At 47.1% G+C, this 15,776-nt stretch overlaps 1 protein-coding gene across 7 annotated transcripts in view; it reads left to right on the top strand.

The window, feature by feature from the left end:
- CUX1 (cut like homeobox 1) overlaps positions 1–15,776 on the top strand; it is a 355,467-nt gene that overhangs the window by 249,312 nt on the left and 90,379 nt on the right. For all 7 annotated transcript variants that reach the window (XM_054714870.1, XM_054714869.1, XM_054714868.1 and 4 more), the window contains 2 exons: positions 6,341–6,389; positions 13,974–14,078. In XM_054714870.1, coding sequence (XP_054570845.1) covers positions 6,341–6,389; positions 13,974–14,078 — 154 coding nt within the window. The remainder of the gene's footprint in view (positions 1–6,340; positions 6,390–13,973; positions 14,079–15,776) is intronic.

Raw genomic sequence — 15,776 nt, 5'->3', positions numbered from 1 at the left:
CTGCCAGGAGACCTTTCAGAGGATGGCCACGAGAGCTGAGACCTGGATGGTGACTGCAGCTGCCGCGGAGACCTCAACAGAGAGGTAGCCATGGGGACAAGCATGTTGGCTTCAGGGAACAGAGTAGGACTCAAGAGACTGTGAAGAAAGTTAATTGAGCTACAGAAGGAAATTTACACGAGATGCGTATTACTAATAGGCTGTAAAAAAATACATCTGCAATAAACCTCAATACAATGGCTCTGATGAGAAAGCAGTTCTGCACTTAGGTTTCTTTGTTGGGAAGGCTAGATTGTTTGACACATGGGAAATAAAGCTGGAAAAGGAGGTGTTTAGAGGAGGTCATTCTGTAATCAGCTGTTGACCTTCTGCTTCCTGCAGAATCCTGGCCCACAGTGAGGATGAGAGGATCTTGACCCAAAAGCACTTTGGGTCTGACTGGGAGGGAGGGAGCCAAAAGAAGTTCCTGGAATCCACCAGCCCATCTAAGGCAGACTGGACTTGAACACTAACCCCCATGGGAATGCATCCGAGGGAAGGATTAGTCCATGCAGAAGAGGCCACAGACCTCATGGGAGAGGAAGTGTTGAGAGATGCAGGCGGGGCTGGCAGAGGCAGCCTTGGGGAGCTCCCCCGGGTGCAAACACCAAAGGGTTGGCCTGCCAGGCGGTGGGATTTAGATTGTACAGGTGGGATATAGGTGTAGGGTTGTTGTTTTTTAAGAGTAGTATTGTCAAATCTGTGATAGCTCACTTTGTCTACAAAGAGAAGGAAATGCTATAAAAAGTGTTTTTGTATGACTTCGCCTGACAAAGATAAGACAAATAAGGTCAATCCCATATATAAATATTTATGAAAAAATACTAAATAAAATATTAGCAAATAGAATTAAGGGGACATTAAATGTGTAATACACCACAACCAAACGGGAGCGGATAACTGTCTGTATAATTTACCACTTTAGTGGGTCAGAGGAGAAAAACCATTTAATTAGCTCCATAAATGCTTAAAAGGTACTTAATGAGATCAATATCCATCTTTTATTAAAGAGTCTTAATAAAATAGGAACAGTTGGATATTTCATTAACAAAATAGGAACATAGATATTTAAAGTCCAAAATCAGGAACATGCTTAACGGTGAAATTTCCGATGCATCGCCATGACATCAGGCAGGGATCCCCTGTGTCACTCTTGCTGTGATGTGGTCTGGAAGAGCTGATCAGTGCCATCATCCAGGAGAAAGAAATCGGAGGCATAAAAGGGGCAGGAAGAGACCAGCCTGGCATGTGCAGATGAGGGCACAGGGTACCATGAAAGCCCGAGAGAGCACCCACAAAGCTGTTACAGTGTTTAAAGGCACCCACCACGGCATGATTTCTTTGTCTAGAAGGTTGTTGCTCTCTCAGCCCAGCTATTCTCTGCCCAACAAACTTGTCTTCATCCTCCAGGATACAGACCATGTCCTCTCCTCCACGACACTCTCCCTCCTCATGTTTGCAAAGCCCTTAGGATGTGCAGGTATATGGTCAGTGTACTAGTAATAAGGCAAATACCAGTGCTACTAAGTAAGCACTGCTGTCTCCACTTGGGACATGTGCTTCCCCATCAGCTGTGGCACATAGTAGGTGCTCAGTAGGCATTGAGCAGAGACTGCCCCTCCACCCCCAGCCTAGTCTGTGACCCACACCCATCGGGGCGGGTCAGTGCCTGTGCACGAGGAGGGCACAGTGCCACCTCCTCCGGGTACATTCCTGCCCTGGCTCTCACATGTGACTCAGAGCAGCCTTTCCTTGTGGTGAGATCAGACTTATGCACTGTGCCCAGCTCCTCATCTGTGTGCCCAGGCGGGACAGAGAGAGATGGCCTTTCCTGAGGACGCCCATCCCCATTAAGGGGATTTTAGACCCACAGCCACGAAACCTTCCTCAGTGCCTGACCCTCTGGCCACCTCCTTTTCATACTGCCCTTTCTGATGCTGGTCCAGTGAGCCCACTGTGTCTCCTCTACCGCCCTTTACTAAGAGAGCCTGGCCTGGTGTGCAACTTGTCAGGAAAGCGATCACCTTCCTGACAGCTGAGGCCATCAAACACAGCATCCAGGTGGAAGGGGGAGATCTCACTTTATTACACATACCGGAGCTTTTTGTTTTTTAATTTTTAAAGCGGGGAAGATTAATCTTTAGCTATTTCTTCTTTTGATGCTCAAGAACTTTATAATCTAGTATTGAGACTTTTAACTTGGGTCCAAGAAGACACACTGATCTTTGAAGGCCGCCAAGGACACTTCTCTAACTGCTTGTAGATGTACTTGGTCTTAACAGATCCTGATGACAGCATGAGTGTTCAGGTATTGAAATATGCACCAGCCTTGCCTTGGTGCCATCCCTTAGCACTTGGGGCTAGTGTGAAAGCAAACACAGAGTTCCTAGTGTGGATATAATCTCCCTTCCATCCACCTTGACCACGTCCTTTCGAGTTCCTCATAAAAATGGTGTGCTAGTGCAGAGAATACCCTGAAGTGATCCGTAGGGAACTGACTGAATGAACCAAATATTCTAGGCCAAGCTGAAATTACCCGCTCTTTGAAGTCGGAGTGGAACGTAATGCCGTGCAGGTTAATAGATCAGTGAGAGCTGTTTTGTCAGCTCGTAAAAAGGTGAGAGAACTAAATTTTTATAATAAATAGTTTTGCTGAGCAAACAATATGTGCTGTTATTATGGACTTTGGAAAATAAATGATTTTAGACTAATGTTAGGCTCCAGATCCCAATGTGGTAGTTGGGCCTTCAAAATGAAAAGAATGAAAAACCTTCAGAATATTGTTGACACCCACTCTATGAAAGCACATGGCATTTAATTCATTACTGCACTTTCCAGATAACATAGTTGTAGTGTTAACCTCGGGGCATTTTCGTGTTACTAGTATTGAGGGCAGTTTGGGAGGATTCATTTTGCTGGGGGGGCAGGGGCAGCAGTTTGGAGAGGAGTGCTTTGCACAGACTCAGTGGTGGATGTGTTCTAAGATGAGACCAGCACAGACGATCTCGGTCCTCGTCTACAAGTGCCAGTGGCTGCACTTCCCATCTTCAGAACCCCAATCGCACTGAAATACCTGGCTAGATTTTTGATCTTTCAAAAAGCATGCCCCTTGAAAAATTAATCACAAGCCTACGGACTTTAAAAATAATAGTTTGGTGTTTTCTTTGCCCACTGCTCCCTGGTTCCTTCCATTGTCTCCTCCTGTGGCTTCTGGTCCATTCTGTGAATGGGAGCTGCAGCCCCCCGGGCCCTGCTGTCATCAGGATACCTGGTGCTGAATAGCCCTGCCTTTTAACAGCAGAGCTCAGTGTTGTCATTGTCATGTGAAAGCTTTGGAAATCTGAGAGTTGCTCTTGTAATGAAAGGTAAGTGCAATAGTTGTTATCACATTCAATATTTTGGTCAGTTTAGTGGTTGCTTAGTAACTAAAGTTAAACTAACCACAAGATGGAAAAACTTGAAATTCACTTCCAGGGATTGCCTCAGACTGCCGAGAAGGCACCTTTCTGTTTAATTGTGACTAATTCTTTATAAGGGAATTGAAACCTTTTGGAAATAGTGCATTGTTTTCTGGATATCAGGCATACTAATGAGCATCCAAAACCACTCACTATCTGAGGAGGCTCTCAAACCCATCCAAGTCCCCTAAATCTGGTAGAATTTGTCCCCACAGGTCCCAGCCTCGCTGCCAGCTTTAGGTAAAGCCAGGCCCCTCGGAACCCCTCTCTTCTCTAGCCTCAGCTTGTGTCTGACCCTATACTGGCCCCTTAGCCAATGGCAGAGCCAGGCAAGGATTGAGCAGTGGATAAAAACAGGCAGCCACACCTCTCCCCCTTATCTCCAGATCCAGGATTGGGAATTCCCAGAGAATTAAAGGTGAAGCTCTGGCCAGAGGATCTTCCTGCTGAAGGGGAGTTATCAGTGGTTCCTCTGGGTCCTGGGGTCATCCCTCTCCCCTTCTTTCTTCACTCAGCAAAATACATTGAACACCTGCTGTGTGTCTTTCTCCTTTACTTCATCCCGAGAGACACAGCAGGGCCTGCCTCTCTATCCTCCCCCCATATACGCTGCCAGAAAGAGTAGCGGTACCCCCAAGGAAAGCCAAGCCCCAGAAAAAAACATCCCTCTGTAGGATAGACTCCCCTCCCCCAAAAAAACAACAACAACAGTATGTGTGATCCGACAGGAGTACAAAATAAAGCATGAGAAATATACTCAAGAAAAGAAGGGAAGATAATAGCAACATAAAGCAAAAACAAGGAATAATTTTTTTAAAAAGTGAATGAAGTAGGCATAGGTATGAGAAACAGAATAACTAAACTAAGGAACAAAAGAAACAAGGTAAATTATAGGACGAATACAGCTATAGTTGGATCAAATTGAAGAACCACCCCAAAAGCATCAAGAAAGGATAAGGAAAGGTTGAATGATGTGGAGGACAGAAGTAGATGTGCAACCAAATCCAAATAATAGTTCCAAACAAAGCAGAAGAAATATTTCAGTGACAGATAAATTAGCCAGAATTAAAGGAAGTTGAACGTGCTCATTGAGGACCCAACAGGAGTGATTAGGAAAAAACCTTTGCCAAGGCCCACGCTCAGGATCTCTGCTCACTCAGCCAGGCCCTTCCCCACCCAGTGGCCGGGCGGGTCCTGCAGCCAGTTCCCCTCATCTGCTCAAGAGAGAAGTGAGACACCACCTATAGATTTTTTTTAGGTATTCAACAGCTACGTGTTTCCGTCCTTCTCTTGTAAAAATCACGGTACTGGCGAGATCTGCAGGAGCCACGGCTATATGTGCCCCTCCCGTAGCCCTCCCCAGGGCCAGGAAACTTGTAGGTGTCGGAAATGTTCATGGCACGAGAGTGAATGAATGAATGAATGATTCCAGTAGCCAGGGAAATTTGCCAGGTATATCTGCACTATGTAAATACATATGAATAACTGTTTGATTAAAGTACAAAACTGTTTAAAAGTTATGATTTGCCTTAAGAAGAGTTTGTTCACTTTTTATTTCATCTTGTACCCAGTGGAATTGGCACTTTATCAGCAGGTTGTCAAGATAGCAGCTTTCTGTACTGACTGTCAGGTATCCTTTTCTGTCCTGTTTTAGACCCTTCACACCTTTAATTATTTTTTTATCCTTTGTCGTCATTGGACTATCTTTTCTTTGGCAGAGCAGTTTTTCTGAAATCTTGGAGGTTTCCGTTTCAGATGATGCGGTGAGATGTTTAGTAACTTAAGCTGCACGCAACCCCCCCCCCCCCAATCCATCCCCTTTCACCTAGTATTTTCACTGAAGAGGCCCAGTTGGGGTGTTTGTCTTCCAAAGACACTGCCTTCTTCACGAAGTCATCCTAAAAATAACTGCACTTAACTAGGACATTTTATGAATTGTTTCAGACTTTTCTCAGACCAGTCTGAAAGCAGGATACTATTTCAAACAGATACAATGAGCCTTGAACCTGATCACACACAAGGCATCTGTTACCCCATCCGAACTTCGGGGAGTTGATAAGATTGCCTCAAATCGCAGTGTGCGGCTAAAGGCTAAAAAAGCTTTGGGTGCAGCAAACAGAAAAACCGACCAGCCAGGGACTGAATATAGAAGTTTGGGGCAGTGACTTGCCAGGGTGCCTAGTTCTAACCTCCCATAGACTTTCAAAATTGACCATACCCTTCTCAATAGGATTCTCAGCATTATTTTCTCTCTCCTGATGTTATATGTTGGAACCATATTATTGCCTTCAAATTACTCAAGGAAGTACTTTCAAAACAGGAAAGAAAGCACCTGGAACTTCCTGTGTGTGAGCAGGCCAGAATGGTGGTGAACCCAGGTGGTTTGTAGAGCAGACTACAGAGTCCCCGGCCTGCATTCCTATCCTCCCCTCCACTTCTCGTGGTTCTCTCAGTCCTAGCAAACTTCTACTCATCCTGCAAAACCCAGTTCACATGTGACGTCCTCCAAAGCCTTTTCAGATTCCCTCTCCCAAGGAGAATTCATTTCTTGGTTTTCCAGACTACTCTGTTCAGAGTTCTATTCGATCTTGTGGCAGGACACTGTACTTTATCTTTTTATGGTTCTCTCCCTGACAAGACCAGGAGCACCTCAAGGGCAGGCCCACCTCCTCCCAATGAGCAGCGGTGCCCGATCACAGGACTGCATGGCTCCTCTCTCCCCCTACACTGGGGACTCTGCCTGGAATGTGTACCTATAAGTCATTCTGCCCAGTTCAGAACTGTGGGCACCCCGGAGCCTGGCTGGCTACTGACTAACACGCTCTCTTCCTCTCATCCCCTAGGGCCGATGAAATTGAAATGATCATGACGGACCTTGAAAGAGCAAACCAGGTAGGATGCTTGATGGCTTCAGGGATAAAATCATATTAGCATAGCCATTTGTCGTCATGGAAGATGCTTCTCTCTAAGTTAGAAGCCAGTTATTCTTGTATTGTTTTACATACAGCTATCAATGTTAACACTTTTCCTGATGTCATAGAAATGCATGAAAAGTCACAGGCAAAGTCTTTGATGTGACCCAAGCATTCCAGACACCCCCTGGTTGGTGATGGTCCGCTGGGAAGTGGCTCATACCCGCCTCTGTCCTTGTGGCAGCCATTGTGCTGCAGAGAAGTCCTTATCACTCCCCTCCGCTGGGTGAAGCCACTTGTCTGGAGAGAGCCTTCAGTGGTCAGCCTCCTTTTGGCTGGTACTTAGTTGGCACAGGTGTCTTTCAGGAAGACTCAACGGTGTCTGGCACAAAATAGGCATAAGGTATTGGGTGGCTCTAAATGCTTAGCTGCCTGGAAAATTTGGCCACCTGTAGAACCCCTTCCTTCTCTGAGGACTCCGTACAACAATAAAATATTTTTATTCAGCAAATGGTGCTGCTGCTTTGGAAAGAAAGGGCTCTCCCCATTTATCTTCTCTATTTGTGGGGAGAAATAGCCAAAGCCATGATATTTCTCAGCCCTAGACTGCACAGGCCTACACATGGCCTCCCCCCACACTCAGTTGGACAGCTGGGCAGCCGCAGCACAGGAAAGCATAGTGCTGTGCCTCCGCGGCCAGCAAACACAGCCCCCACGGGGTGAAAGTCCTTTCTGGGTCTGTGGTCGCTGCTCCCCACCTTCCGCAAGTTTCACAGGGTGCCTGCCCCTTGGCTGGCATTGCTTACTCAGACCAATAAAATCATCCTTAACTGTGATTAAAATGTGAAGGTCAGTTTATGCATAAGAATAATCCCAGGATGTATGAATTTCTTCTTTCTTAAAGGAAAACTTTGTGGGTTCTGTATTGTATCCCCAGAATCATCACTGAGGACCTTGGGCCTGGCCCATAGAAGGCGCTCAGTAGAGATGCGTGGAATGAAGCGCCTGAGATAGCGTTATTACATGTAGTTATCCTGGTAATAGTAGCAAGAGCTGCCAATTCCTGAGTAACTTATTCTGTGCTCTTTGCCTGGCTCTGTTCTAAGCACCTCACATGAACGGAGTCACTTAAACCTCACTGCAGCCCACTGAGATCAGTGCTGTTATGATCCCCATTTTACAGATGAGGAAACCGAGGTCAGTGGCTGCTCATTGCAGAGCCAGGCCTGGAGCCTGTACTCTGCGCCAGCACACTAGGGAACAGACCACAGAACAAGGGCCCCCTTTGCCTTTCTTTCAAATGGTCTTGTTTCCCAAGTGCACCCATTCACACAGCTCCTTCTGTAAAAGCACTGCTTCTGCTTCACCTCCCGACGGTGCTGAAGTATTTATTTACCTTTACTCACGAAGCTAATCGGCTTTGGGTCTCTGTTTTCACTCAGCACCACTCAACTTTGCAGAGACCTTAACTCAAAAGTAGTTACTGGAAGGTTCACCTTCTCTGTCACAGGATTGCCATTTGCGTTTCTCAAATTCCCACCCATCCACTCTCCCCAGTCTGGGGGTGCCTCCTCTTTTGATGGCACTTTGGGGTAAGCTCTGATTTGTGCAGCAGAAAACCTTATTCTGTGAATGTCAAATGCAGTTTCTGAGGCAGTCCCCAGGTACTACAGAAGTTTGGCCAAGTTGATGCAATTCTCAAAGGGCTGAGGCCACCCGGCTAGGTCTCAGTCCTAGAAGACAGCAGGCAGGGTGATAGAGAAGGGTGCCACCTCCAAAGGGACACTTGGTTCATTTCCCAACCCGGTACTTCCTGCCTGTGTAGCCTCAAACAAGTCTCTTAGCTACGACTTGCATTTCTCTTCCCTTTTTTTTTAAAGAAAAAAATAGGAACTTTGAGGACATTATTCTAAAAAAGTCATAAAAAGACAAACACTATGATCCCACTTATATGAAGTCCCTGAAGTAGTCACATTCACAGAGTTTAAGGTAGTGGGTGCCAGGCACTGGGGGAGCAGGGTGGGGAGTTGTTAAATGGGTGCAGAGTTTCAGTTTGGGAAGATGAAAGGGTAGTGGGGATTGGTTGCCCAACAGTGTAAATGTGCTTAACATACTAAACTATATGCTTAACAATGGTTATGATGGTAAATTTCATGTTATCTGTATTTGACCATAATTAAAATTTTAAGAAATTTTTAAGTGAGAGGAAGGGAAGGAGGGAATGCTAACTAGTACTTCCTTTGCAAGATTGTTTTGAAGATTAAAGGTAAAATGCCTGAGTCAGAAGTAGGTGCTTACATAAAGATTCATCCTGTAGTTGCTAAAGAAGCACAGGTTTGGTGGGAGAATTATAAAGCCTGTTCTGGGGAAATCCGAGCATGGTAGGGTGGGAAGAGGCATAGGAGAGCTCTAACCAGCAACTCAGGGTGAGTTACTAGCCTGATGTGGCTCCAGAAGAAATCATTGCAGCCTCAGGCTACACTAATAGAAATAGTTTCCAGAATGAAGGAGGTGGTGATTCTACATCACCTGCAACAATTAGTTCATCCCCAGGGAATAAGAATTTATCCTGGAAATCACACTGTAAGGAAAGCAGGTACATGGAGTTCATTCAGAGTCCCCTCTGTGGCCAGGACAGGGAAGGGACCCTAACACAAAAGACACCAGGAGGTTTGGGGATATTCCTGATCTTTGGGGACCAGAGACAACAGAGGGACTCGACACCAAGCTCCAGAGGAATAACTTAGGAATGTGGGATGCTGAAAGAATACACAGGGGAAGGTCTAGTCTGGGGACATGGTAAGTTGTGTCCTTGTAGCTCCTCAGAGCTGGCCAGGAGAAGGGGTCTGGCTGTTTCATGGCTGAGTTCAGAGGCTGGTGGAAGGGAGTGAGCTCCCTGTCACCAGAATTGTGGAGGCCAATGCTGGCCAACCGTCACTGAGAATATGAGATGGGGCATCAGACAGAGTATGAATGGACAGAGGGATTGAACTAGGTGGCTCAGTGGGTAGACAGAAACGACTCACAAGGAGAAAAACTCCCCAGGGAGGCATGAGGACGCATACAGGCAGGCGAGGAGGGACATGATGAGCTCTGGGTGTTTAGGCCATTCCATAAGCCAGAACCAGAGGTTCAGAGAGGGAGAGTGCGCATATAGCAAGGGGTCCAGCCAGGTGTGTGGAAGACCTCATCCTGAGAGCAGTGCAGAATCATGGGTAGAAGTAAGATATCAGATAAATCCTAGAAGGATCACTCTGGCTATACATTGGAGAATGAATGGGAGTAGAAAGACCAGAAGCCAGGGGAGCAGTAAGCAGCTGCTGTGATAGGTGAGGGCAAAGAAGACATGGGCCTGAAGTGAGGCGGTCCCAGTGGAGCTGAGTGGAGGTGGGCTGGGCAGGAGGAGGTCTACAGAGGGCCACACACGAGCATGGGCACAGCCGGACATCTGGTTCAGCCGCCTTTCCCATCCCCATTAGGGGAAACCCCCTGGAGGAGCAGTTTACCAGTTCATTGGCATATAACGTTATTTTTGCTCAAGCTTTATAGTCGCGGTGTTCTACTGAAACCTGAAGCTCTATTTTATTGCTGAAGTGCTTTTGTGTCTGGTGTGGAGAAGTAGAAGAGGGTCCCTACCCACCATCAGTTAGGTCCCGGTCTCATTTGCACCTGTTTGTTAAACTTCAAGGCACTTGCATTAATACTGTCGTAATTGGTGGCAATAAAGGTTCAGAACCTTTGAGGCTTCATAGGAAATAAGAAACCACAACTGTGCACTCTCCAACCACATGAAACGCTGTCTGTGGGCCTAGTGACTAGGTCGGCTTCTTGGCTGCGCCTCCACCCGCCCTTCCTTTCAGAGCAGCCACAGCAGGGCGGGAGGATGTTCTCTCAGTGAGTGCTCCCCCTCCTGGCAACCTGCCTGATGGTTAAGGAGGAGACTACCCTAACAGAAGAACCCCCAGGTGGTGGTTCAGTTGGGAACCACAGTTTAACTCCATTAAGGAGGAGGAGTCAAGATTGAGAGAAATGCAAAGAGCAAAAAGAACTCAGTGCAAGGCATGGCATTTTCTTTGACCAAGGTTTCCGTGTTCTGATGGGGAGTTTGAATCCCAGATCTCTCATTTCCCACCCATGTGGCCTTGAGCAAATCCTCAGTCTCCCAGCACATGCTTTCCCACCTATAGACTGAGGTAATCATTCACACCTCAGAGAGAGCCCCCACTCACCAAACACCCATTCATACAACAAATACTTTTGAGCACCTGCTGCTAGCAGACCCTGTTGGAGGTGCTGGTCTCATCTGGGCTCTTTGCCAGTAAGTTAGCCATGTGTGCACCCCTGGTCACTCCTTGGGTCTCCTGGGAACATTGGTTTCTTCGTGTGATGAATTGGGCTTCCAGCCCAGGTCAGGTGGGCCTCAAGGCCTGGAGAGAGAGTCCCTGGGGCCACCCCTGGGGCAGGAGGAGATAGGGAAATTGGCTCCTCTGGCTTTCCTGAAATTGTGATTCAGGCTATGACAGGTAAGGTTTACATGGGTGGCCTTGGTGTAGTTCCAGCGTTCAGCCTGGCTGACCTGAGAAAGAAATCCAAACCAATATGCACTGAGTCCTGGAAACATGGGCAGCAGGTCTGTCTGGGGACTTTGGTTGCCAGTGCAGGGCTAGTTTGGGACACATGGCAATAAATTTCGCAGTAGAGCTTCCTGAGCTCTCTCCTATGGAATCACTGCAGTGGGGGCGCCTCAGGGCTCTAGCTCCTCTTTTACTTCCAGCATTTACTCTCACTCCTCAGAAAAGTAAAGAAAGTAAGCAACAGCCAGCAAGCGAAATCTCCCGGGAGAGCAGCGCAGGCAAGGCGCTATTCTTATCATGGGGTGGCCACTAAATCACACCCAGGGCTGTCGCCAGCTGCCTGTGGGAGCCCTGGCGTTGGTCTCCAGGCTCTGCCTCTGGAGGGACAGGGGAGGAGGGACCCCCCCACCAGTGGAAACAGAATGGAGTGTCTGTCTCATAGCAGCCACATCTCTGTGTCTAGGGTTCCAGATCAGAAAACAGCACCAAAGTTTTCCATCTCCTGCTATTGATTCCAGTTCTAGAAACAACCAGACTTTATCTGATAGGTCTGTGGACATTGGAAAGATGGGAGACCCCAGAAACAAGTGGCACCACGGTGCTGACCCAGCATAGTACCCCTTTCTGCCTCAGGTGCCAAAGACGGGACTAAATTTACAACTACAGAATCTCCCTCTCTCAGCCGCTCTCAGTCCTGTTTTATTTTCAGTTGCTCAGCTTTGTCTGTGTTTGGCTGCACAAACCACCTCAATTAATTTTTGTTGTTGTTTTGTTTTTTATGTACTCAAGGTATAAAGCCTAAATAAATAATATATATCCTAAACAATCACAAAGCTGCAATGGAGTAACCAGGCCCCAAGCCAAATGTGATTAGTGGCTGTGACCGGCATGGAAAGGTCACAGAGCCACTCTGTACATGAACTTGGAAACGGAATAAAGTACAGCAGCTCTGGAGAAATTATGCAAACCGAGGGTGAAATCATTAACAGCTAGATCCCTGTTCTGTGAGCCACTGGCCTTTGATGAGACAGCACTCTGCTCTGAGCAGCTAAATGCCTGCATGAGATCCTGGTCGGCGACCTCCTGCCCAGGCTGCCGAGCCCTGGTGGTTCCGGAGCCAGCGTTGCCAGGCAGGGTGGGCAGTGATGCTGCTGCCTCGCTGCTACCAGAACACCTCCTCCACCAGGCTAAGGAGTAGTTTTCCTAGGCTAGACTAGAACTGTGTCAAAATGCACCTTATTCCTGGCAAAATCATGGAGACATTATGCCCAAGTTTAGCTAACTAGAAAGCGAAGAGGAAACTTTCCGTAATAGGACATGTTTATCAGAAGAAACTTGGAGTGGCACATTTTGATATCACCTTGGGGAAATCTTTCTCACCGAAAAGACTTTCCTGCAGTTAGCATGAACTAGAAACCATCTTGCCATCTTCACCACACGGTCACATTGCCGCCTTTCCTGGTGGGCGCTTCTAGAGGCTCTGGAGCAGAGAGGGAGGGAGGCGACTTCTGGGCACAGACAGGCCTGGCCAGGCGCTGGGTGAATTAGATTGGATGCAATTCCAAGAGTTCCTGGAGGAGCAGGGCAGGCGGCCACCAGCACCACCCTGGCAGAAGTAACTGCTCTTGGGAATATCCTCATTTGTCTGTAGGCAGAGCAGATAGATTTGTGCTGCCGTCACAGGATGGGATAAAGCTGCCAGCCTGTTCTTATACAGCAAGATTGATCAGCGAGTACTGGGGCAGGCTAACTTCTTGTTTCTCTTTTTCAGTCTTTCTTAGCAATTAGTAGACACATAACGTCACACCACAAAATGAGAAAACTCATGAAATAGCCCTGCTCAGCCAGGCTTTTCTCGTTAATCTTTTCTATTAGCAGAATGTAAGTCTGGTAGAAAGAATGAGCACGGTATTTCTCAGCCTGCGTGTCCAATGTGAATTAGCTACCGTTTCTCACCCACCTTAGAGTTTCATCTCATTGTAATTGTAAAATCAGGACAGGCCCATTAATAAAACCTTTCTGAATGAGCTCTGTGTACCGTGCACTTCTGCAGATGTTAATCCTTGCGAGGTCTCTGAGAGCGTGGTGGTGTTTCCATTTTGGAGGTTGGAAGGTGGAAGCTTAGTTAGGTAACTGGCCCTGGTCCCTCTCTCCCCAAATGCCCAACCTCTGCCCCCTGCACCACAGTGCCCTCTCATGTGACGGACACCAGGGTGACCTATTCTTGCCATTCAGTGGAAAATCCTGATTGGCTATCTAGTGGCATTGATTTCCTTGGCTGGGAATTTCATGCAAATGATAGAAGTGTTGACTCATTTCTCTTTGGACCTCCTTCCTGTAGTCAGCTCAGTTCCTCCCCACCCCCAGTGAGCCTGGGCCACCCTCCTGCCTCTGGCCCCAAGTTGGCTTACTGGCTGGAATGGCAGCATCGGCATTAGAAAACTTTGTCGGGTGAAGGGTTAAATGTGTTGAAATAAGCCTGGCCCTCACAAAAGAAGTGGCATTTACACCCTGTACATTTATGGAAATACTTGCCGAAGGAAAACAACCACAACATTGTGCATGTTTTTAGGAAGAGAATGGCCAGAGTGTCTTTAATTCACTGTTTACCCGTGAGAATTACTCCCAGGAGTAATCCTGCAATAAAATCTTCTTGGTCTATGAGAAGAGAAAGAAATTGAATCAAAAGACTCCATTTCCTCTTGTATTTATTCAGTCTGGGAAATTCAGTGGGCCGGAGCATTACTATCAGCAGGGGATTCCTTGCTCCTAGCGTTAAATTACTGTCATAATCGCTCAATTATTTCTTCCTTGTACTGTTTAAAATAAAAATCCATCACATTCTATGTTTTTTTCTAGCATTTATTAGGTTGAGTGTTTAGGAAAATCAATTATAGTCAGTCAGGCATGAATTGATGAATGTTCTTGTAATAATTGTCAGTTGTTAAACTGAATGTACTTTCTCTTCTCACCCTTTTCATTTCCTTCAGAGGGCAGAGGTGGCTCAGAGAGAGGCGGAGACCTTAAGAGAGCAGCTCTCGTCAGCCAACCACTCTCTCCAGCTGGCCTCGCAGATCCAGAAGGCGCCGGACGTGGTGGGTAGCTGGGCCCTGCGGGGACTCTGTCTGCCTGGCATCTGTACCTCTGCTACAGCTGCTTTCTTCCTTTGCTTTTTAACGTCCCTTTTTGGACTGTTTTAAGCAATACTGCTGCCTCGGTGGGGGAATGCTTTTAACAATTTGGGGATGGAACTTGTTATAGAGTCGAAGAAGTTTTGCTGATTCTGCATCGATGCTCTGTGGTCAGCGTGACGCCCGCCCAGCGTGGAGGTGGAGACAGATCCCATCACCAAAGGGAACGTTTCCCAGCTAGGCTTGTGGGGTGGCGGCTGGCAGATGGGTGGAGATCTGAAACTGGAGCTTTGCCAGAATTACACCGGAAAATTGGTGGTTTGGTCTCCTGAATGTGTCCTTCCAGAGTGAGAGACATTTCATGATGAGCTGGGAAAGCCAAGGAGATAATAAGGTAACACCCACTCAGTCACATCCCCCAAATCTTGCCTGAAGTGTAGGCATTCAGGAAGAGTAAGGCACTCATCCCAGTGCTTTCGCCTCTTGGTTTTTCTAATATTGATAAAAATTTCTCTTAGCTGGAACTTTCCCAGCTTAATCGAGGCGGCTTACAGCTATCGGATTCCAGACTCTTTCCTTCAGTGCTGAGCAGTTATATGGAGCAGCATCTAGTAAAGACCTGGATATGGGAGCCACGCCCCTGGGCTCAGACCCCACCTCTGTGACTTTGGGCAAGTCATTTAACCTCCCTGAGTCTCAATTTCATCATCCGTAAAATGGGTTTTTACAAGGGTTTCAGAAATCTGAGCAAAGCACAAACTGGCACATAATAAGTCCTCAGGAAACCTTAGCAATTACTTTTATGTGGTTGGCATCATTATCTGTGACTCAGGATTCCTGGTTTTGAAGCTCAATTCTGTCACTTTTTGTACATATCTGGGGAGTTAAACTTCCTAGCCCTCAGTGTTCCTGTGTGTAGAGTGAGGAATAAGTGATCCTGAGGTCCCTTCAGCTCTGACAGCCTATGATGAGTGAACTCACAGGTGTACTTTTCCTTAACACAGAGTTACAGAGCCCTTGCTGTGTGCGGGCCCATAGTGGGCACTGGGAGAGCAAGCAGGCACGAGCCAGGCCCTTCCCAGAGAGCACGATGGAATCAGGAAGGCTTGCTATTGTAGTGAGCATGTGTCAGTTGGGCACAAGTCAGTTTGACAACCATTATTCCACCTCCCCCGTAAGTGGGGTTTTGTTATTTCTTTATGGAGGTGAGGAAATGGAAGCTCCATGAATATAAGCCCCACCTCTGGAATGCGCGGGCCCAGTGGCCACGCCAGGATTCGAGGGTGGGGGAGCTTCTGCCACCTTAGACTAGAACTTTTAAATTATTCCTCAGGAATGAATCTAAAGCAGAGTTTTAGTTCAGGACCTCTTTTCAGAATGGATTTTTGTTTTCTTTCTTTACATTAACATTCAATAAAACATGATTTAAGTATCTCAGGGTATGGAGAAAAGTTCTTCAATTTAGGGACCATTACATCCTTCATGCTTCATGGATTCTGTTTCTAATTTTACCTGAAATGGCCCTTGGCTTGTTAACATCCCCTCCTCCAAGTTTATGTGGACTGGCCCCAGGGTCACAGTGAGGAAGCCCTCGAAGACGGAGTCAGTGTGGCCACTCCTGGCCCGCATGGTGAATGCTGGTCCTCAGGAGAAAGCCGTCCG

This window comes from Eptesicus fuscus, chromosome 4 (assembly GCF_027574615.1).
Source record: "Eptesicus fuscus isolate TK198812 chromosome 4, DD_ASM_mEF_20220401, whole genome shotgun sequence".
Taxonomy (NCBI): domain Eukaryota; kingdom Metazoa; phylum Chordata; class Mammalia; order Chiroptera; family Vespertilionidae; genus Eptesicus; species Eptesicus fuscus.
The sequence above is the reverse complement of the archived record's forward strand: the minus strand, read 5'-3'. Positions and strand labels throughout refer to the sequence as shown.